Here is a 22,198-nt window from a genome sequence, read left to right as displayed (position 1 = left end):
GCCATTAACACATGATGTTGGCACAGGACATACGTTAGCCATTATCTAATATCTACCTATTTTTCAGTATATATATGTCCAATTTTCCTTGTAATTGACTTAGTTAACAAATTTACACATTTAAAACATTTATTCATGCATGTTTTTTTTGCCAACCATTTTTACTGCACTTGCAAAGGTTGAACAATATGTTATGAATTTATTAATGGAAGGAAGCACCATTTTTGAAGACATGATTACAATATGAATAAGTTCCCATCACACACATTACTAACCTTAAGCATACAAAATTTTACCACTTTGTTTTCAGTCATCTTACACATAGTATTCCTCAAATTTGATTTATATTTCGTAGTTCCAAATGGAAAGATTTAAAGTTTCACATATTATATTAGAGATAGTTCCTCTGCCTTGTTAGTTAAGAAGTTGCTTCAGTTCTTTCTTTCATTTATAGAATAGCAGCCTCGGAGCAGAGATTTTAATTAGTTCTTGATAATTATTTTAGATCTCAGTGTCACCGGACAGCAGAAACACCTCTTGGGTTTCTTTCGACGGACGAAACAGGCAAGAACTTCATCATGGTGATAGGTAGGTCTCTCTTTTCAGGTCCCACCTACACGTTTTGTATATTTGTACATACCCTTGGCGATGCGAAGCATGTTGTACTGCATTTGTGATTATGCATGGTGTGCGTGTATTTTATTATGCCTTGCAGAATTTAGTTTTGTTATACAGGATGGTCTAAAAAGGACTTAACAATTTTCTAAGTGTATAAAAATTTATTCGGAAACATTACAGAGCTGGTTGTGGTGTCATTTTGTAAGAAAATACGAGTTTGACTAGCATTGTAGAATAGTACCGAATTCCGCCACCGCAAGTGCTAACGGCAGTTCCATTAAAAATGGTTGCTTTCACAGGTTAAGATCGAGCTCACTGTGTGTTTTGGCTTGAAGGCCGCATCCACTTCCAACAAGATGGCGCACCAACTCACCGAATTCCGGGATTTCCTCAAGAAATGATTTCCAGGTAGATGAATGAAACCCCAAAAGTAAGAATCGAGGGGTTTCAGATCAGGTGAACGAGGTGGCCATGCAATTGGCCCACCTCGACCTATCCATCAATATGGAGACTTTGGTGAGGTAGTGAGGTGGTGCACCATCTTGTTGGAAGTGAATGCAGCCATTTTTAATGGAACTACCACTGGCACTTGCGGTGGCGGAATTCGATACTATTCCACAACGCTAGTCAAACTTGATGTATTTCCTTACAAAATGGCACCACAACCAGATATGTAACGTTTCCGAATAAATTTTTATGCACTTACAAAGCTGTAAAGTCCTTTTTCAACAACCTTGTATTTTGAAGTCGTGAATTTGTTATGCAACTTGTAGGAAGTGTCCGTGTGGTCGGATAGCATGATCATGGAGGCATTGCATCAAAGTGTGATTGAATGGTTTGGAGAAGTGTAAATAAAACTTTTATGCACCTGCTGTTTCAGATTATGCTGAACAGTGATGCCCGGAGCACTGCCTGTGTCTCTTTCGATGGTCGCCACCAGCAAGAATTGCGCGTTGGAGATAGGTGTGTGCACAATGTGCATTCGCTTCACTCTAATGCACTGGGCTTTATTTTATGACACTTCTTTTACTATTCTTGGCAAAAGTGGTGTATCAAATTGGTAGAGGTCTTCTTCATTGCCTGTGGATATGATATCTATGTTACTTCTTCGAGTCTTTAATTTCATTGATTTTAACCCATAAGTAGGGAGACAAATTTATGGTAAATAAAAACTGAGGAGAGCGGTAAATAAAATGTTAGATCAGCGGTATATAGCAGCGGTGGGAAAAAAAAATGGCACACACTTTTTCATCATGAGAGGAAACAAGGAACAAAAGAGCCATAAATTGATGAACTACTTCATTTTTATGTGCTGTACACATACACAAGTACTTAGCTGTCCAACCAAAAAGAAAACATCAACACAAAATCACTTCATTTCTAAATTGCATATCTCAAGTGATTTTTTTCATTGTATGCATTTAAAGGATATTCTTGGTGTCCAACAAAAAAAATATTCACTACTGCACATACACAAACACATGTTGAAAATCACATGATGATAAACAAAATTCATTCATGACTGAACACAAATGACACCATTGTTTCCCTTGATGTGCGGGAACAGACTAATCTTATGGCTGCTACAGCTAGCAAGTTCAATGAAACTGCAATCTGAGTAGACATTCGGGGGAAGAAAGGAATGCAGCTTGACAGGGAGCGAAGTTTTCGAACTGAGATATGTGCATGGGAAATCCCAATTTGCAGTGTCTTCCTGATGTGATAGAAGATAAGACGTTCTTCAGCTGCAAGTGGTAGGAAACTTTAGGCAAACGTTTCGTTACAAATCGACAGTTTACGCGCGCAACCTCGATTGCAGGTTTTTGCGTGTTTTCTACTTAATTTGATGATATTTCACGGTTATTTCATGAAAAAGCATTCATTTCGTGGAAAAGCACACATTTCGCATTACTTCGCGAATAAAACTCATGCATATTTCATCATTGGGGGTGTAGTTACGTGCAGAATGTTCAAAATTGTATCTTCTTTTCACATTTCGCGATTTCGTGCATCGTGAAAATTTAATGTCCCTACCCATTAGAATGCACATATGGGTAAAAATTGCCCAGCCGATTTTGAAATATATTTTTTGATACCCCGATCTGAGGCCACCCTTCTCAGTACTTTTCCAGTGAAACCTTATGAGTGTCAGACCTTGAATCAGCTGTTTGTTTGTTAGTTCCGCTCGCAGGGCTGTAGATACACTGACTAGGTAAATTTCACCCAGTGTGTGCTCATGGTGGTATATCACATGTTTGTTTTTTTCTTTTTCTTATAAATTGTGTGATTCAATGCAAATGTTCACAATTAATAAATTTAGGTTAATCAATTGAGGTATTACTATTTACATGCTTTAAAGAAATTGGTATTTGGACTGAAAAAGTAAATTTTCTTGTGGGTATTTTTTACCCAGCACATGTCCTTACGTTATGACAGATAGCACTCTTCTTACAGTCTTTCCTTTAAATTTTTTTATCAACTTTATCTGTACGTAATGAAATGAAAATGTTCAAACTTAATAAAAGAAGGCTAATCATTGAAGGTATAATTATTTACATGCTTTAAAACAATTCAAATATTGACTTAAGAGGCAATTTTCTTCTGGGTACTTTTTACACAGCATGCATCCTTATGTCCCAGCAGATAGTGTGCGTCTTGCCGGGTTAATGTTAAGGGAATCCAAACTAGTCTAGTCAGTAGGGCATGTGACTGGCACATGGAGGACTTGGTTTTAATTCTCAGGACGTTTGGTTTAAAGTTGGAATTTTTCCAGTCAGATTGTGGTGCTGATCACATCACCTCTAAAATGTCAGATCGAGAATGTGGGGTGCTATCACCCTTTATGTGTCTTTATAGCACGGTACAATGTGCATGGGTAACTTTACCTACGTAACTTACTTAAGTCCACTTGATGCACAGATACGCTAATCGGGACTGGGCCTACAGTTTAAAGTGAGACCCAAACTACTGTGTGCTTCTACTAGGTATCAAGCCCAGGACCCTTTGGTTACAAGGCACTATGCCATTGAGGAGGCTCAAAGATACTGCATGTATATCTATGTATTGCTTATTTATGCAAAATGTATGATTTTATTGTGAAATTACATACAAGAAGCAGTGCGTACCATTAAGTCCAACAATTAAGAAGACTTTATATCCTTAAAAAATAAGCATATGAGTAGATTCTTATCTTATCAGAGTGGCAATTTTCTCATCATATGATTTCCTTAGAACCTCATCAATACCCAATGGCTTATAGCTCTTGCTCATATTTAAAGGAGCAAGGCTTTGATACATTCCAGTGATTCTTAATCAACTTAAGGTTTCTCACCAGGTGTGCAGTTATTAATATCGTCGGAATAAACATTGCTACGAAACAAAATTCTGGTGAACAAAAGAGTATAGATTTCTCTCCATGTTGGCAGTGGAAGCATTTTTTAAAGTTGACTATTAAGCTAGATGCGACGTTTGAAAAATATGATGAGTAAGAATTTTCAGAATCCCATGTATTCCTTACGGAGGAAAAAGAAAGCAACAACTTTAACTGCAAGTTACGTTAATCAAATGGAAGTTTCGACTTTTCCGCCTGCCAATCAAATCTTTAACATGTCCTCTTTCCATTCATGTGTTTTTCTGTGCCATCTGAAGTTTGATGTTCCCAAGAGAAGAAGTAAAATATTAAGTGAAATGCTAAGTTTTTTTTTTCTCCTGTGACCGTCCAGCGCACAGACCTCTCTCTCTCCCCAGCTCGCCGTGTGGAACAGTGTGTGTGCGAGAGGGTTCTCGCATCTGGCTGGACACAAACTGTTCCTCTTACCTTTTAACACTAATACTTGGACACAATGAACTTTATGACAGTATGCTAATGACAGACAAGAATTATAAGAGCTTGGTGAGATTATCCTCCTGCTGCCCTTCGGTAGGTAGAAAAAAAGACTGGAAAGTTCTTGGAAATGGCTGCAAAACAGAGAGAATGAAGCACACACTCTGGAATGTGTCCACATATGAGAAATAACTATCCACTTGACATATACTGAGTTAACAGTTACAACTAGAAACATGAAAAAAATTAAAAATAAACCTCTAGATATTGTGCATAAAATTAGTGTAAATTCATAAAATGTGGATATCCTTCTCCTCTTACCTATTATATTATTGTACTTTCATGGAATGGTGTTACCCCCAGACCTTCAAATATGAAACTCCAAGCCTGCAGTCAAACAGTAGCAAGTGTAAATTTGAAACAAAGTAAGGATGTGATATTTTCGTTTTAACAGTAACACCAAAGAATTGAGGAAAGGACAATAAGTGTTTAAAATGTATTTGGGTAGGTTAAAGAGGCAAATTTTCGGTATTTTGCAATCACAAAATAACGCGAATTGTGATTTTTTTCCCAGAATAACACAGAGTTTTGCACTTCAATGCGAAAAACGCCACAAAATATGCAATATAATCTGGGGATAACACTTCGTCTGTTCAAAGAGAGGTACCTGAAGCGCTTTGAGTTCTGTCATGTTCTGTCATTTCTATCCTAGCTGGTGAAAGTTCGATTCAAAAGATTATCATGCTTAATTTATTGCAGTGTGGCGGTTTAGTGTTTATTTTATATTTAGTGGCTGATGAAATGAAACAGTTTTCTAAATGCAAGATATTTAATCATTTCTTACATAGGTAAGCCTTAAATTTATTTTTTTATCATTAGAACTTCAGTCTAAGCTGCGAAAAATAACACGGAATTGCTATGAATTTAGGGGAAAATAATATGAAAACTTCACACCCCTAGTTATAAGACAACATAGATATTATATTTATGCAGGTTGTGTAGAATTCTGGACATATATGCTATCTGTTTTGTCATAAAGAAGTAACTCTAATTGTACATTAGATTTCTGCATGAAAAGTCCTCTCCTATCATTGGTGTTTCCTCAGTATATTTTATCAAGGTTTCCATTTCATAGCATGCCAGTAATAGCTCTACTAGAGCTACATAGCGTTGGTGGCAGAGTGATATGTTTATATTCACTACTGGTTAGTGGTACTGTTATTTCTATTATTATTATTTTTGGTGGAGGTGGATGAGGGGTCGTTGCATGGTGAAGATTACAAAGAACAATAATTCTATCCACAGCATGTTACATAATTACGGGTATGGTAGATGTATTCACTAGTTCCAAATTTGAATGCTGAATGTAGAACCACAATTATTAGATGTAATATACTTTTAATGGAAATGAATCAATACAGTATTAATTGTTTATGAATAGATATTCAGAGATACTAATGCACATTTACCGACAACACAAATATATGCCGTAAATTGACAAAACCTGAGTGCTATCCCAGATAGCACGTAAGTTAAATGTAAGTGTGCACTAGATTTGATTTTCTCTTGCAAGACTTGCCTGACGCTTCAAGTTGCATGCAAGTTAAATCTAAGTTTGCAAGAAACATGAGTTTGCAGTTTAAATCCACATAGTTTTGCAGCAAGTGAGCACATGTCAATTTGCTTTACAATCGTCTTGTCACACTTGCAGCAATGGTACAATGCAATTCACCATTAGTATCCAGTCCAGATGGTGCATTTTGCTTTGGTAATTGGTGCAGCAAGCCTTGAGACTTATCGTGCAAGTTAGCTGCAGGTTACAGTTAGAATTTGCTGCAATTTCAAAACTTGGTAATTAGTACCTTTGCGTTCAATTTGCTGCAAATTTGCAGACTTGCTCTGAAATTTTCCTGCAAGTTCACGTGACTTGCATTGCAAATTTAATGTGGATTTGAATAACTAAAACTGACCAGATACCAATACTCTACCAATGCTCCGACCTTTGTTGCGAAGTGGTTAGCACAGCATGCTATGATACCAGGGGTCCTGAATTTGAATCCCAGCTTGGGCATTGGTGTTTTTTGTGTGTCCCTTCATCAATTTCATCATATCATCACTTTAGCCAAAAGTGGCAGAAAAGCGAAGTAAAATAAACCAAAGTAATCAATCAATCATTACAGCAGTTATACTCACTGTCAGTGTATCTTTGTCTTAGGAAAATGAAATTGAGAAATGTGTTGAAAAAAAACCACTGTCTAACCGTTTTCTTTCCTGTTTATTTATAAAAAGAATTTATCACATCTATGAAATTGGGTACCATTTCCCGAGAAACTGATATACTGATAAGCATTATCAACAGGGCTGAGCCGACACCACTTCGAATTGATATGATGCTCTTAACCAGCACCAATGCTTGAACATTGTAACAATTACAAGTTTTGTTCATAATATTACTACATAAGTATTCAACTGAAATTACACCATATCAATTTCCCACAGTTTTACTTTAAAATATTCCGCAAGTTGCATAAAAATAACTTTCATTCAATCATGAAATCCACTTTTGCCCCACAGTGTTGGTGCAGAATTAAATAACACTACACGTTTTGCACAATTTACAGGATGTTTAGGCTACATGAAAGTGTTATGTGGCTCTTTTGTGGGTTGTACAAGATGTCCAGACTCGGACAGTATCAGTAATGAAATTTAAATCGGCTTGGCCCTAATTGTCACCTAAATCTCCTAGATCTAAATTAATTGATCCTGTTCTATTATTTAAAGAACTGAGGTGCATATTTGCAATACAGTTTCAACCAATTACAAAAGTGCATACTCAAGTTAGAGAAATAAGTTTACTTAGCTTCTGTATGATGCATTTAGTCCGATATTACTTGCTTGGAAGTGTTGTACCTGAACTAAATTTTATAGTTTCTGTATTTAAGTTTCCAAAGAGAGATATATTATGATTGTTCATTTCAGTTTTATATAAATCATAATCAAATTAAAAAGTACTTTTTCATATTTATTCAGTCCTACGTACAATATCAGCTTCCAAAGAATGTTGAGCTAATGTGTGTCGTGCTAACATTGTTCAGTGCAGAAAAGATGAGTTAAACTGCGTTTGGTACAACCTGTCACGTTTCCTATGATAGCAATCACTCGATAGTTTCTGTGTCAATGAGAAACGAGGAAAAAGTCGTCTGCTGGGCATCGAGGAGCAAATCGAAGTCACAAGAGAGGCAATTACACAGTGCTGTTGCCACGTGTTTTGTTTGTGTCTTGTTGAAGAAGCTTGTTTTGTAAGCATGGTGCTGGTTAGTGTGGTGTTATGTTAATATGCAAATCTTAATTGTAGTCCAGTCTCAGCTTCCCCCAACACTGTATTCACTCGGTCTACAGTGGCAGTGCTGTGTGGTTTCTGCTAGGAATGCCAACGATTGGCAAGTGTGGGAGATGTTCACGCTGTACCAACATGGTTTAATTTAGGTCACATCAATAATGTGCTGACAAAGAACATTGTTACTTAAGGGTAGTGATATGATTTATGCAAAGAAATTTAAAATAATATGTTTCTGTATTAATGTCAGTAATTTCTTCATATTTGTGTGAGTGCGTCTGTGTCTGTCCATCCATCCAAGGCAATGTTGAACCAGTAGGATCTAATTATTTAAATAAATCAAGTATACTTGTGCCAGTGTCTCACATTGTTATGGAATAGTACAATGTTGGTTCAAGATGTTATGGGTCATTCTCAAAAATAGGGGTAGAAACCTTGTGCGGCAGCCATAAAAAATATTTTTTAAATATTTACAATTTTTTTCCAGTGGAAGTGTTAATTTAGTTACTAGTTACCAAATTCATCAGCTTTATTTCTTCCAGAAATAATTTTTCCTCCAGAATTTTACACAGAAATGTAGATTTTCCCCTTCATTCAAAATTTATGGATATTGAGTATTTTAACATCCTTTCTTTTGTACAAGTTAAGTTTTAATATATTGTGATTAATTACATAATGGTAATGTGCGAATTACTCACAATTAAATACAAACTTTAGGCTAAAAAGACTAAAAATCGGCAACTTACGTGTGTGAGTATGAGATTTTTTCGTACTACGTTTCGGAGGTTGCACTACCTCCTTCTTCAGGCTAAAACGGAGTTATTCAGACACCTGACATGGTGCCTCGTCGTGAAAGTGAAGGTTAAGGATTTAGGTTAAAAAGTTGCTTGAAGGACACTTTCTAAAAAAGAATATAAGTTACACATCTAAAACCGCGCAAAACTATAAAAACAAAAGAACATCCAAGGCTGAAGTTGGTGAACTGCTGACCAATGCTCAGGGTAGGCGAATGCACGGTGCCAGCCCGTACCCGGGGAAAGAGAACTTCCCCTCCTCAATTCTTCCAAGCTGGGGCTGTGGAGTCACCAATCCAAGGAGAAGTCGACCTCCACCTCGGCGGCTTTCCTGACCTCAGGAGTAACATGGAAGCCCATCTCGTCCCTAAATTCCGCGGCCTTATCCCATTTTTTAAAGAAATTAACCCAGCCGTCTTCTAAATTCCCATCGTCCCTATTAAGCTTATTCCAATTTTTCGCGCATATATAGGCAGCTTCATATACGTTTCTATCCAATTTATTGTTAACCTCCCTAATAACTTCCCTTTTAGCAATCTTATGTCGGTTAACCAATATGTGTTCAGATAATCCAGTTTTGGGTATGCCCTCCTTTACGTCTTTATCATGCTCCCCCCACCTAACTTGCATACTTCTCCCGGTTTGTCCCACATATTCCTTTCCGCATTCACACACTATCCTGTATACTCCCTTCCGCTCTTCAGGGTTATTGCGTTTATCCCCCCTCCCATTCTTATAGGATGTAAAGTGCTTTTCAATACTCCGGGGCGCTCTTACCCCACATTTTATTCCGTAACCCCTCACAGACTTTTCAATTTTCTCTGAGACCCCCTTAAAATATGGGATCCCGACAAAATGTGTGTTTTTTTCACCGTTTCCTATCTCAGTTTTTTTATCCTCTTTGTCATTTTGCGATGTTTCTTGCCTAATAATCTTTTTGGCTTTCCTAGCTACTTTTTCCAGGTCGCGGATGGTGTACCCGTTCTTTACCCCCACCTTCCTTATCCATTCCCCTTCTTTCTCTTTCTCTTTCCCGTCATTGCACAGTCTTTCGGCGCGAATGAAAAAGTTAAGAAAAACATTTAATTTAGTCCTATTCGAATGTTGGGATCTCTTATGGAGGTACATCTCTCCAGCTAACGGTTTATGGAAGACCCCGGTTACGATCCGTTGTCCGGTTTTAGTAAGGCACAAGTCAAGAAAGTGGATCTTTCCGTTGGCCATATCTTCCCTAGTGAACCCAATCCTGGGGTCCTGCTTCCCCAATTGGTCGAAAATGCTGTCAAGCTTGTTTCCATTCCCTATGATGAGGATGTCATCTACATACCTCCCATAATATTGTACCACCCCCCTCCCCCCTGCGTGCTCCATAGCGGCTTTTTCGACGTAGTGCATGAAGATGTTGGCCACAAGACCGGAAATGGGATTGCCCATGGCCAATCCTTCTTTTTGTCGGAAGATTTTATCGTTAACGTAGAAGTAATTGTACCCCGTAATGAGAAAAAACCATCGGACGTACTCCCAGGCGACCAAGATTTCAACGTTTTGGTCGATCAACCATCTATACAAACAATCCCCAATATCAGGGTAAAAATACGTGACATTATAGATGAACAAATGCACCTAAGTGTAAGGGAACTAGGCCCACCCGTTACCAATCATAGGACATCAGAGGGAAAAACGGAAAGTAAGCTTAGGGGGAGTCTTCATAACGTGAAAAAATGGGTTAAACAAAGTGACGTATACTTGGTTAGATCGGACAAGGAAAACAAAATGGTCATTATCGGGAAAGAGGAATACCATAGTAAGTTGGAGGATAGGTTTAGGAGTAATGACTACGAAGAAATCAAAGTTAACCCCATTAATAAAATCAAACGAGAAATCAGGAAAGGCATTGAAACCAGTTTTACTTTGGGAAGCGCGGAAAAAAATATATTACTTAAGGGGGTTAAGGAAGGGAATATTCCTACGGCCTTTGGGATACCTAAGACCCATAAAAAGGGGATTCCCCTCAGACCCATCATCCCCATGTATGCACATCCAGGATATGGTTTAGCTAAAGAAATGATTAAGAGGATGGGAAAAATGAATATGGACACTCCGTATAGCGTCAAAAACTCTCTTATGGTCAAAGAAACTATTGAGAAACTCACCATAGGAGAAGGGGACGTAATTTGTAGTTTCGACGTTATTAATCTGTACCCCAGTGTCCCCCGGGACAAAGCTGGGGATTGTTTGTATAGATGGTTGATCGACCAAAACGTTGAAATCTTGGTCGCCTGGGAGTACGTCCGATGGTTTTTTCTCATTACGGGGTACAATTACTTCTACGTTAACGATAAAATCTTCCGACAAAAAGAAGGATTGGCCATGGGCAATCCCATTTCCGGTCTTGTGGCCAACATCTTCATGCACTACGTCGAAAAAGCCGCTATGGAGCACGCAGGGGGGAGGGGGGTGGTACAATATTATGGGAGGTATGTAGATGACATCCTCATCATAGGGAATGGAAACAAGCTTGACAGCATTTTCGACCAATTGGGGAAGCAGGACCCCAGGATTGGGTTCACTAGGGAAGATATGGCCAACGGAAAGATCCACTTTCTTGACTTGTGCCTTACTAAAACCGGACAACGGATCGTAACCGGGGTCTTCCATAAACCGTTAGCTGGAGAGATGTACCTCCATAAGAGATCCCAACATTCGAATAGGACTAAATTAAATGTTTTTCTTAACTTTTTCATTCGCGCCGAAAGACTGTGCAATGACGGGAAAGAGAAAGAGAAAGAAGGGGAATGGATAAGGAAGGTGGGGGTAAAGAACGGGTACACCATCCGCGACCTGGAAAAAGTAGCTAGGAAAGCCAAAAAGATTATTAGGCAAGAAACATCGCAAAATGACAAAGAGGATAAAAAAACTGAGATAGGAAACGGTGAAAAAAACACACATTTTGTCGGGATCCCATATTTTAAGGGGGTCTCAGAGAAAATTGAAAAGTCCGTGAGGGGTTACGGAATAAAATGTGGGGTAAGAGCGCCCCGGAGTATTGAAAAGCACTTTACATCCTATAAGAATGGGAGGGGGGATAAACGCAATAACCCTGAAGAGCGGAAGGGAGTATACAGGATAGTGTGTGAATGCGGAAAGGAATATGTGGGACAAACCGGGAGAAGTATGCAAGTTAGGTGGGGGGAGCATGATAAAGACGTAAAGGAGGGCATACCCAAAACTGGATTATCTGAACACATATTGGTTAACCGACATAAGATTGCTAAAAGGGAAGTTATTAGGGAGGTTAACAATAAATTGGATAGAAACGTATATGAAGCTGCCTATATATGCGCGAAAAATTGGAATAAGCTTAATAGGGACGATGGGAATTTAGAAGACGGCTGGGTTAATTTCTTTAAAAAATGGGATAAGGCCGCGGAATTTAGGGACGAGATGGGCTTCCATGTTACTCCTGAGGTCAGGAAAGCCGCCGAGGTGGAGGTCGACTTCTCCTTGGATTGGTGACTCCACAGCCCCAGCTTGGAAGAATTGAGGAGGGGAAGTTCTCTTTCCCCGGGTACGGGCTGGCACCGTGCATTCGCCTACCCTGAGCATTGGTCAACAGTTCACCAACTTCAGCCTTGGATGTTCTTTTGTTTTTATAGTTTTGCGCGGTTTTAGATGTGTAACTTATATTCTTTTTTAGAAAGTGTCCTTCAAGCAACTTTTTAACCTAAATCCTTAACCTTCACTTTCACGACGAGGCACCATGTCAGGTGTCTGAATAACTCCGTTTTAGCCTGAAGAAGGAGGTAGTGCAACCTCCGAAACGTAGTACGAAAAAACCTCATACTCACACACGTAAGTTGCCGATTTTTAGTCTTTTTAGCCTAAAGTTTGTGTTGTGATTAATTTCATAATCACCTTAGAATCCCCTAAAAATATCTAGAAATAATTTTAAAAAGATCTTATTTGAGTAAAATGTAAAAATATAATGTTTCAGGGAGAACTCTTTACTCTGTGGACACTGGTAAAAAGTTCCTATAAAAATCCACAGATTGCATTACTGTTCACTCGACATCAGGAAATTGGAGGGAATGGACGCCATTGGGGTTTCAAGAGACAGTTGGAGGTGCTTGTATTGGGTTTTGTGTGAGATTTGTGGGATTAAGTTCAAGGTTTCAACTTTGTTGTGATCACATTTCCATCCCGTGGACAAACTTCTCGAGGCGAGGATTTTGCAAACAATTCATTAATACGATTTGAGTTATAAACATTATGTACAGAGCTCATATGAAAATTTCTGTTTGCCTAACTTGAATTTCCATGGAGTAATACAACAATAGAAAATATTTTGTTCCCTTCCTGGACATCTCAGTCTACAGAGAGGAAAATTTAATGTTTTTTATCATTTGTTGAATCCGAATTAATAAAACTATCTGTAATTTTTGGCTCGGCTATCCTTTTAAAGGGAAGGTTAGATTCGATTTTTTTTTGTTTTGTTTTCTTATTTCTCTTGTTTACCAAATGAATAATTTAACTTAAGTGCTAAGTAAACTTGTTATTGTTAATTCTATTAAAAATAATAAGAAGTGAAGCTTGCATCCTAGTAGGCCCCTAATAACTGTACTGCAATTTTATGGATTACGTGTAAACAATTTCTGAAAATGTTTGATGTAATTTATTTCTGCTACTCCTCCTCCACTCTGCGAAGAAGCCAATTTTCCAAATTTTAATTTTCTGATTAACTAGGGGCAAATGATCTTGGCCAATATTAGTATTTGATGAGGTTCCTTAAGGACAGAATATTTCATTATTTTTACAAATTTAAACAATTTTATTTTTTTGTGAAATAATCTCCTCGTTTCCACTCCTTTTTTGAGAATGACCCTTACGAGTCTGGGAGGCCTAACTGTCATTTCTTGATTAAGTAGGTATGTTTGCTTGTTGTAAAATCATTTGGTTGTGTATTATGTGGGTATGAAGATAATGTATTTTTTCTTTTCTTTCTGCTACTACATGTGAACGTATTTCGTTATTCCTGCCAATGATTTTTATAATTGTTGTTTACAGCTTGAGGGTTACAACCTCAATATATCCAGTCCCATCCATCTGTGCGCAGGACCAAATAGCAGATTGGTTTGACTCCTTAGCTGAATGCCTTCACTGGAATGTAAGGAAACGACAGAAACATTTGGACGAACTTAGTGACCTCACACATTCAAGTTCAAATGATACACTTGATTCTCTAGATCGCACGGACCAATTAGACAGCTAGAAAATGTAGAAATGGTAAGGTAGTAATTTCAGTTTATTGATAAAATTTTATGTGTATATTAGAGCTGAGCTGATACCGATGTCGATGTATCGATATCGGAAAGCATCAGTTCGAATTCATCTACCGATACCAGCCGATTCTTTTTCGGCTTTGTGGTCTTTCAAGGGATCCGCAAAAATGGTGCACGACACTTTCACGGAGTCTAATTATCCTGAAAATTATGCAAATTTCAAACTTCCTTTTTATAAATACGGAGAAACTAGTACTCACTTTATCCGCGAAACTGTTTTTCTTCTTTGTTCTATTAATTTCAGTGGCCGCTGCCACCATCCTCATTGGAACTTGCTGTACTGTTGCTTGGCATGCATCTTTTGTTTGTAGTTCTCGGGCTGCCGTTAGGTGCGCTGTTGTTAACTGTGCATCTGAACAAGCTAAATAGCATCCACCCCAGGCTCAACTTTACCGTAGAACAAGAAAAACATGGTAAAATCAACTTCCTGGACATCACCATCAGTCGTGCACTAAACAAATTCACAACCACTGTCTACAGAAGACTGGATGTAGGCAACCAGTACATACATGCTCTCTCTAGCCACCCCCCAAGCAAAAAGCTAATGTGTGGCTGAACTTTTAACGAAGAGCCTTCTACTGTTGCAGAGAGGAGATAGCCACCTTCACTGAAATAGCCCTGAAACATGGCTACACAGAAGCACAACTTTTCACTTGGTGCAGTAAAGCGGAAAAACAGAGGTCAGACACCCTAACCAACCACAATCAACCCAGCCACAATCAACCTCCAGCGGCCAATATAAATGGTTTGCCTTCCCCTACCATCCCACCACTTCCAACCCCATATCCAAAGCCCTTCTCCCATATGGCATCAAAGTAGCGCACAAACCCAATTCCAAAATAGCTGATAAACTGAACAAACACAAGCGGTACTTCCTCTTCGCCCTTGATAACCCAGGTGTATATGATGCAGAGTGCGAATGCAAATCACATTACATCGGCAGGTCCATCAGATCTGTCAATGAAAGAATCCAACAGCACCTGACAGATGCGAAAAAAGCCCAACCTACTACTTTTCTTGCTAAACATATCAAATACAATAGCCATAAAATTCAAAAGGTTCAAGTCAAACACACTGCCCACACGCTCGTAGACACCAAAATCAAGGAAATGCATGTCATAATGCACTTCCTGCACGAGCTAAACATCGATAGCTGACAAGCGCACCACACTTGGATTCCCCTACTACAACAGTTATCACCCGGAAATAGCAGACGACACGGACCCAGATTCACAGTTAACAGCAGCGCACCTAGTGGCAGCCGGAGAACTACAAACAAAAGATGCACGCCAAGCAACAATACAGCAAGTTCCAATGAGGATTGTGGCAGTGGCCACTGAAATTAATAGAACGAAGAAGAAAAAACAGTTTCGCGGATAAAGTGAGTACTAGTTTCTCCGTATTTATATACTACCGCATCTCTCTTTTCCCAATTATGAATTCCTTTTTATTTTGCATGAAAAACTGTATTTTGTGATTACATAACATCTATTTTAATATTCTGATGTAATTCTTGAATATTCTAAAGCAAATTTCTCGGTAAATTGATACAGGTAATTGGAGAAGAATATTTACACACCAATATTGATCAATATTTTGAACAAATTTTAATTATTGCAATTTTCAAGTATCGGTATCGGTAAGAGTATGTACATTGGTATCGGTATCAGGTCAAAGTGGTATCGGCCCAGCCCTAGTGTATATTTTGGGCAAAGCATCTAGTTCGTAGTGCAGCATATGTAATTGAAATTTTGGTACTTTAGAGTACACTATTGGCCCTTATGTCCTTCACCTCCAAGTAAGACAGTTTTTTTGGCAGACAGAAAAGATGTTAGCTTTGTCAGAACATGAATGAATATGTGTTATGTATTGGGAAGTCTTTGTTCTGGCTTTTTATATGTTCACTTGTAATATTTAATCTCTTGGCAATGATGTGTTTGTTTGTTCCTTTGATTCCGAGAGTTAAAGTAAGTAACCACGCCAATAAAATTTTATATCTCGAAAACTATGAATGCGATTATACCTTATTATCTTCAGTTCACAGAAGCCAAGAATGAATTTTCATGTATCAAGTAGAAGAAGTCCCTTTCCGGACGGGACTTAGAATATCGAGTTTTCCCCAGTAGACAGAGTTTTTGGCTGTTTTTCAAAAAATCATAGAAAGTGTATTAAGTGTGCTATTTTTTTAACATTTTTTTCTAAAACCTACAACACTTTCTCTTTCCACACATATATAATATTTTACATTTTATGTAAATTTTTCTCACATTATTTTTTTTTCTGTAACAGTTTTTTGAAGGTGAAAGGAAATTATAACATTGCGTTTAAAAAAATGTTAATCCCAGGTAGGCAACGTTCAGATGTGAGGGTTCCTGCATATTGCCATTCTCATGGTAAGAATTACGCACTTGCTGCCGATACTTTCGGGAAAAAAATATTTTCTAATGTAGAATTCGTGTTTGTTTTTGGTAAAAAATTCAAAATCCCCCCCAAATATAGCCAGAATCTAATTAAACTTTACTAATTACTAATGAGATACTCCAATGCTGATGTAGCACTCAAAAGATGTATCTGCGAGCATTACCTGAGCCACAATATGCTCCAATAGTCGAAAATGCTCCATGTGACTATATCCAGTGCTTAAGAGATAACTCCCACTTTGGTATTTTTGTGGTTCTATATATCCAGCTATGAAGCTACATATTCATCTCCAAAGGAATACCAAATAAATTAGGTCTTGGTTTTGGATATTATTCATATATGCATGTCGTCTGGGCTAGGTATACAAAAATACACACATATTATTTAACATCTATAAAGTTTATTGACTTTCTTGTAGTTTTGTACAAAGTAACTCAAAACGTTTTTATGTACGCTGGTAAGCCTCAGTGTGGACACCATTTGGAGCTCGACAGATATCCAAACGATACTCAAGCTTGTGCCAAGTGTTGACCAACATTTGAGGCGTTACTAGCGCAACCGCTTCAACCATACGCTGTCTCAAATCACCCAAATCATGAACTTTCCTCTTGTACGAAACATCTTTAGCGAAGACCCATGCAAAAGAATCTAATGGTGTCAAATCTGGGGATCTTGGTGACCAGACAGTTGTGCCCCCTCTTCCGATCCAGCATTCAGAAACGTCCGCATGGGTGACTCAAAAGCTATATTGATCGTACACGTAAACTGCCAAAATCTTGGATTGATTTTTTATCGACAAATTTCAATATAAGTAGTAGTTTTTGCATTATAAGTAGTTATTTTTGTATACCTCTAGCCTGGACACCCTGTATTTCATTGCATTTTTTGGGTGGAATCAGTTGCATTTACCAATGCGTTCTTCTATTGCAGGTGCACGGTGTATATTTTCTGTACATACATCACACTACGTGTCTTTGTACAAAGCTGTATGGGCCAAGCTGGAGCATCATATTTTGACCACAAGAAAGCGAAGGATTCGATGTACTGTTGCACTTGGTGAGAAAGTACAAGCTGATTATCACGTGATGCCTTGATTCGAAAAGCAGCGGTATCAGAAATGCTGTTGACAACGTGAGGAGTCGTCTCTATATGTATATCCGTATGTCGGAACAGGTGCATACAAATGCGGTTTCTAAATAGAGTTTTAGGAGTTTGAAAACTGCATAGAGAAGGTGGCATTAAATGTGAAGAGATCATCTATGTGCTCCAAATGTTCCTAATTGCAGCTATATCGGAACGAGAGCTTTCCTTTCTCATTGCATATATTTACGAACTGTATTTACAAACTGCATTTGTACATACGTACATAGACGTCATAAATGATATTAGAGAGGTGCTTTTTTATGCGTTGATATTCTGAATTCTAGTTGAGTTGACTTCCTAGGGGAAAACGGTAACTAAGACTTTCCTTTGTCACCTGTCTTCAGTAATGTGTATCATTTCAATCATATCAACATCCATAATTCGCTATATTTTGCAATTTCTATTACACAAACAGCTTCTAATATTGTATCATATTCTGTTTCTTGTTAAAGAATCTCTTATTGATACCCCTATGCATGGCATACGGAACTTGCTTTTTATTGGTTGTCGCACCTGAAATAACCAAAATGCACAGAAACAGGATTAAAAATATTCCCAGCTGCTTTTCTCATAGACAATATAAGATTGGGTGTAGTTTTAAAAAAAGAAGATGTGCGTGGTCTTTGCAAATGTAAATATACTTCTTTCTTATGGATGAGTATGTATGTTGTACTCACTAGGGAATACGAATTTCAGAATAAGAATAAACGCTAGCCCACTTGTATCAATTTAAAAGAATTATTTACAAACGAACAATCCTCCCTTATTCAGTTATAATGAACGAACATTTGTGTGGTGACGTATGCTGTCAGGTGCATGCTGTTGCTTGAAAAGGCATTGGGCAAAGGCAGACCCTAAGGAAAAACAATACGGTTGTAATAATAATATTAAAATGAGTCCAATAACATTTTTCCATTGACATGGTCAGTGAAGGTTGTGGTGGGTCAGAACAATGAAATTTACTGTCTGTGTGGCTAACAATGCTACTGGGAAAATTGTAAAAGGTGCAATTTATTGTACAGTCATGGACACTGCTAGTGTTGTAATACTAATTGCATTGACTCCACATAGGATCGTTACAACCCAGAAGTGTCCATGACTGTACTATGGTTTCTAACAGTACTGTTCTGTGTACTGTGTCTCTTTGCCACTTACATTTACAATTAGTCGAAGTATAACTTACAACGAGTGTGACATAATAAGTTCATAATGCGTTATGTCTGTGTTGACAGTTTGGTTTAAAATAAAAAAAAGATATTACATGCAGAACCTTACTCTATTCACACTAAATAAGAATGAAATAATGTATTATCAAGTCTTGTTGAGCTCAGAAATAGCAAAATTGCAGCCCAACACAGTGCTGTCACCTGTTTGCAGTATGACCATCCCGTGAACATATATTGCAATGAAACCCCGATTTTACGTGTTCCCTCATTATACATTTAATCTTCATGGTTCCAATAACACCATATTTGTTTTGTTTTTTTTTCAAAATTGTACATTTTCTTGCATGTTAATTTTTATCGTCTTCATCCCTAGAAAAAATCTAGAAATGGATGTTCACTATTAAATTGGACGTTCCACTGTATTAAACAAATATCACTTATTTCATTAAGTCCTCTTACATTTAATTTGTCATATCAGTTAAGAGCAATTTTAGTAATTTCATTTAACTGCAAATCACTATTTAGTAACTAACTGCTCCATATGTTTTTATACATCAGTGGACTAGTGTTTGCCAAGAATACTATGGAGGGTTCTCTTGAATTCTATATGTAATGTACATGAATGTAATGTTACAGGTTACAAGTAGGTATCTAGTGAGATTTGATAAAACGTGTAGACGATAAAATAAATATATAACTACTATTAAAGTTTACGACTGGTGATGATAATGACACCATTGTTACAATGAAGGTTTTCAGATCGTAGTAGGGATTAAGTATTGTTACTGTGTGTGAATTCATTAACTTGACATAGCTGTTACAGAATTGGTGTTGAACATATACTTTGTATTATGTAACTAAAAGTGAAAAACACAATAAATATTGTTGAATCGGTTGTGATATAGATATTATGTATTAGAACTGTTAAATTGTTATCGAGGTTTTATCTACAGGGTGTTTCAATAAAAAGGTAACAATGTGGTGTTTTGGATACATTCAGGTGCCTTTTTATTGAAACACCCTGTACTAAAAAAAGTTCGGGGGAAGGAAAACAGTATTGTGAGCGTGTTTTATCATGAACTTAAACATTCCAAGCTTAAAAGTGCTTCCATTAAACTTGTGGCAAGTGAAATTACGTCGTTTTTTTAAAACTTTTTTGTTGATGCGTGCAATACAGGGTGATTCTACTTGCTTGTGCAACAGAGGTTTGTGGGGGTAAAAAGAATGTGCAAGAACCATGACTTGTTATTGAAGAGTATTTTTAATGTATTTTTTTAGTTGCGTTATTTATCCTTTGAGATGTAGACTGCTTGTATATATATACACATTGGTGATCAGTCTTTCAACCACCTTTCTTTCATTCTCATATGTCAGTGTGTGTCTGCATAGCGGTGCATGCTATTTGAGCTTGTTTTATTATATATATTGGTGTTTACCTCAGCTTCACCTTTCATTCTGTTGCGTAATGAAATAGACTATTTTATTTTTCCCTCCTTGCTTGAACTTTGTATCATCAATCATTTTTGTCAATGTGAAATAAAAATTTTAATACTTTTGATCTGTGTTTTGTAGATTATTTTCCCCCTCAGGATATATCTTCTAAAGAAAACTACATTAATGTTCAAAGCTATTGGTTAATGTCATTATTTTGTATAAAAATAGATCGTTTGAGTGGTTTTTGGTATTAGCTGATACCGATACATTTGCAATGAACCAAGTATCGTACAGGATCAATACAGGGTGTCTACAAGTTAAAGTCCAGGAAGAGTAAAGAAATCAACAGGTAGGTCAAGACATCAAGATAAAGTCTAGAAATTATACTTGTGGTCAAGATTTTTTGCTGTTACAATGATCGATCGTTTGATTTAACGTCACATCATTTTTCAGCACCTTTTGGCTAATCGCGAAGATGAGGTATGAATGGTGATAAGATAAGATGGATGAAGGGACCATCACAAATATACCATAGAGATGATAACACGAGCCCTACATAAGATTATACTGTTCTGTAAAAATGCAGTTCAGGTGTACTATGTGGAAGGGAAGTTGACATTTGGGTGTCATCCTGTCATTGCAATGAGTAGCGAATTACTCTTATTCTTAATTTATGATGATAATTTAAATAATTTGACTGAGTGAGCCTACACCTATCTTATCGTAGTCAAGCTTTCCGTGCCAATTGTTTATTAATATTTGGAAATCTAAAATTGTATTGAGTTGTGGTTAAGATTTGTTTAGTTTTTTCTTCGGAATTACATTCTTGTATGTGTGAACTTTTGAAAAAATGCTAAATAAAATAACGTGGCCATTCCCCATCCAGGATGAACTCCGAAGCATTAATTTTTATATGCATTAATAGACAAACAAATATAATTCTATTGTCAAAGTACAGCTTCAGTTTTCATTTTAACCGACTTCTTGGTAGGGGTTTTCCATTAAATAACAAATATTTATTTTCCCAATTGCTATTTCACCAACTTTACCTAAGTAGAAGGTTAAGTTTAATGAAAAACAGTCATGAAACAATTAAGAATTTTAGATTTATCTTGGTAGACACGCTGCAATAAGACACTGGTATAAAATACGAGTATTTAAGGAAACTGGCCGCTTGTGCCTCACAAAACAAACAGGTACCCCCGAGCCATCGCCTGAGAATGTGGACCACATACGAAAATCATTTACCACGAGCATTGCAAGCTAGTGCCTCAGTTACAGGAGGATAGCGAAAACCTCATTTTGCAAAAGGTGGGATTACCTGAGTGCCATTTAACCTCAGTTTTGCATTGGATGACAATCAGACTAAGGTTCAATGCTTATTCACTGGCCTCCCAGGTCACCCTGCTTCACTTCATGTCATTTTTTTCTGTGGGGTTACATTAAAATTACCAAATTTACCAGAGCTTTGACAACAAAATCAAGGATGCAATTGCTATCATCGACATTGATATGTTGGAACATGTGTGGCAGGAGATAGATTACAGCATTGACGTCTGCCAAGTCACGAAGGAAGGACAGGTCGAGCATTTGAAACGTAGGTTTGTTGGGCCCTGACCTACGAACTTTCGAAATCCTAGAGGGACTTATGAAACACTTCTGTATAGTGTGTGTGTAAGATAGGTTGACCAACTTTTGGCATTGAATTTACGGGAGATTTAGTCGCAACAAATTTTGGGCATTTTTAGCAGCACAGCATCACTCCAGCAAATGTTTATGGAATATAATATTAAAATATATAATTTACATTTTATATAATATACAGATCACAATAGCTGATAAAAATTTACAGATTTGCATGTTTCTTAGTCCTAACCCGTATTTTTTGTCCACTGCTGCTGCAGAACTAAGCATAAATCAACTACTGCAAAGATATTACATCACTTCCGCCCACCAAAGATTAAACATGCAAGATCTTTGAATTGCCTTGAAGTTTCGTACGACTCACCAAACTCTGAATAAGTTGAAATTCTGGGATGTTGGTTGTTAATTAAATATACGGGAGAAATAGGATGTCAATACCGAAGCTGGGAGGATCAAAAAAAAAATAGCTCTAATATGGG

At 37.4% G+C, this 22,198-nt stretch overlaps 1 protein-coding gene across 10 annotated transcripts in view; it reads left to right on the top strand.

Annotated features, from left to right (window-relative positions):
• The window catches only part of LOC145996192 (NAD kinase-like), a 208,082-nt gene extending 187,885 nt beyond the window's left edge, over window positions 1-20,197 (top strand). For 9 of the 10 annotated variants that reach the window (XM_083132578.1, XM_083132576.1, XM_083132580.1 and 6 more), the window contains 3 exons: window positions 506-588; window positions 13,637-13,855; window positions 17,263-20,197. In XM_083132578.1, the coding sequence (XP_082988704.1) occupies window positions 506-588; window positions 13,637-13,841 (288 nt within the window). In that variant the 3' untranslated portion in view covers window positions 13,842-13,855; window positions 17,263-20,197. Of the gene's footprint in view, window positions 1-505; window positions 589-1,498; window positions 1,582-13,636; window positions 13,856-17,262 lie in introns of all 10 variants that reach the window. The other variant, XM_083132575.1, reaches the window with a different exon arrangement.
• The last annotated feature ends 2,001 nt before the right edge of the window (window positions 20,198-22,198 follow it).

This window comes from Lepisma saccharinum, chromosome 12 (genome assembly GCF_977018435.1).
Source record: "Lepisma saccharinum chromosome 12, izLepSacc3.1, whole genome shotgun sequence".
NCBI classification, from domain to species: Eukaryota; Metazoa; Arthropoda; class Insecta; order Zygentoma; family Lepismatidae; genus Lepisma; species Lepisma saccharinum.
This window is presented reverse-complemented; position numbering and strand designations above follow the sequence as displayed.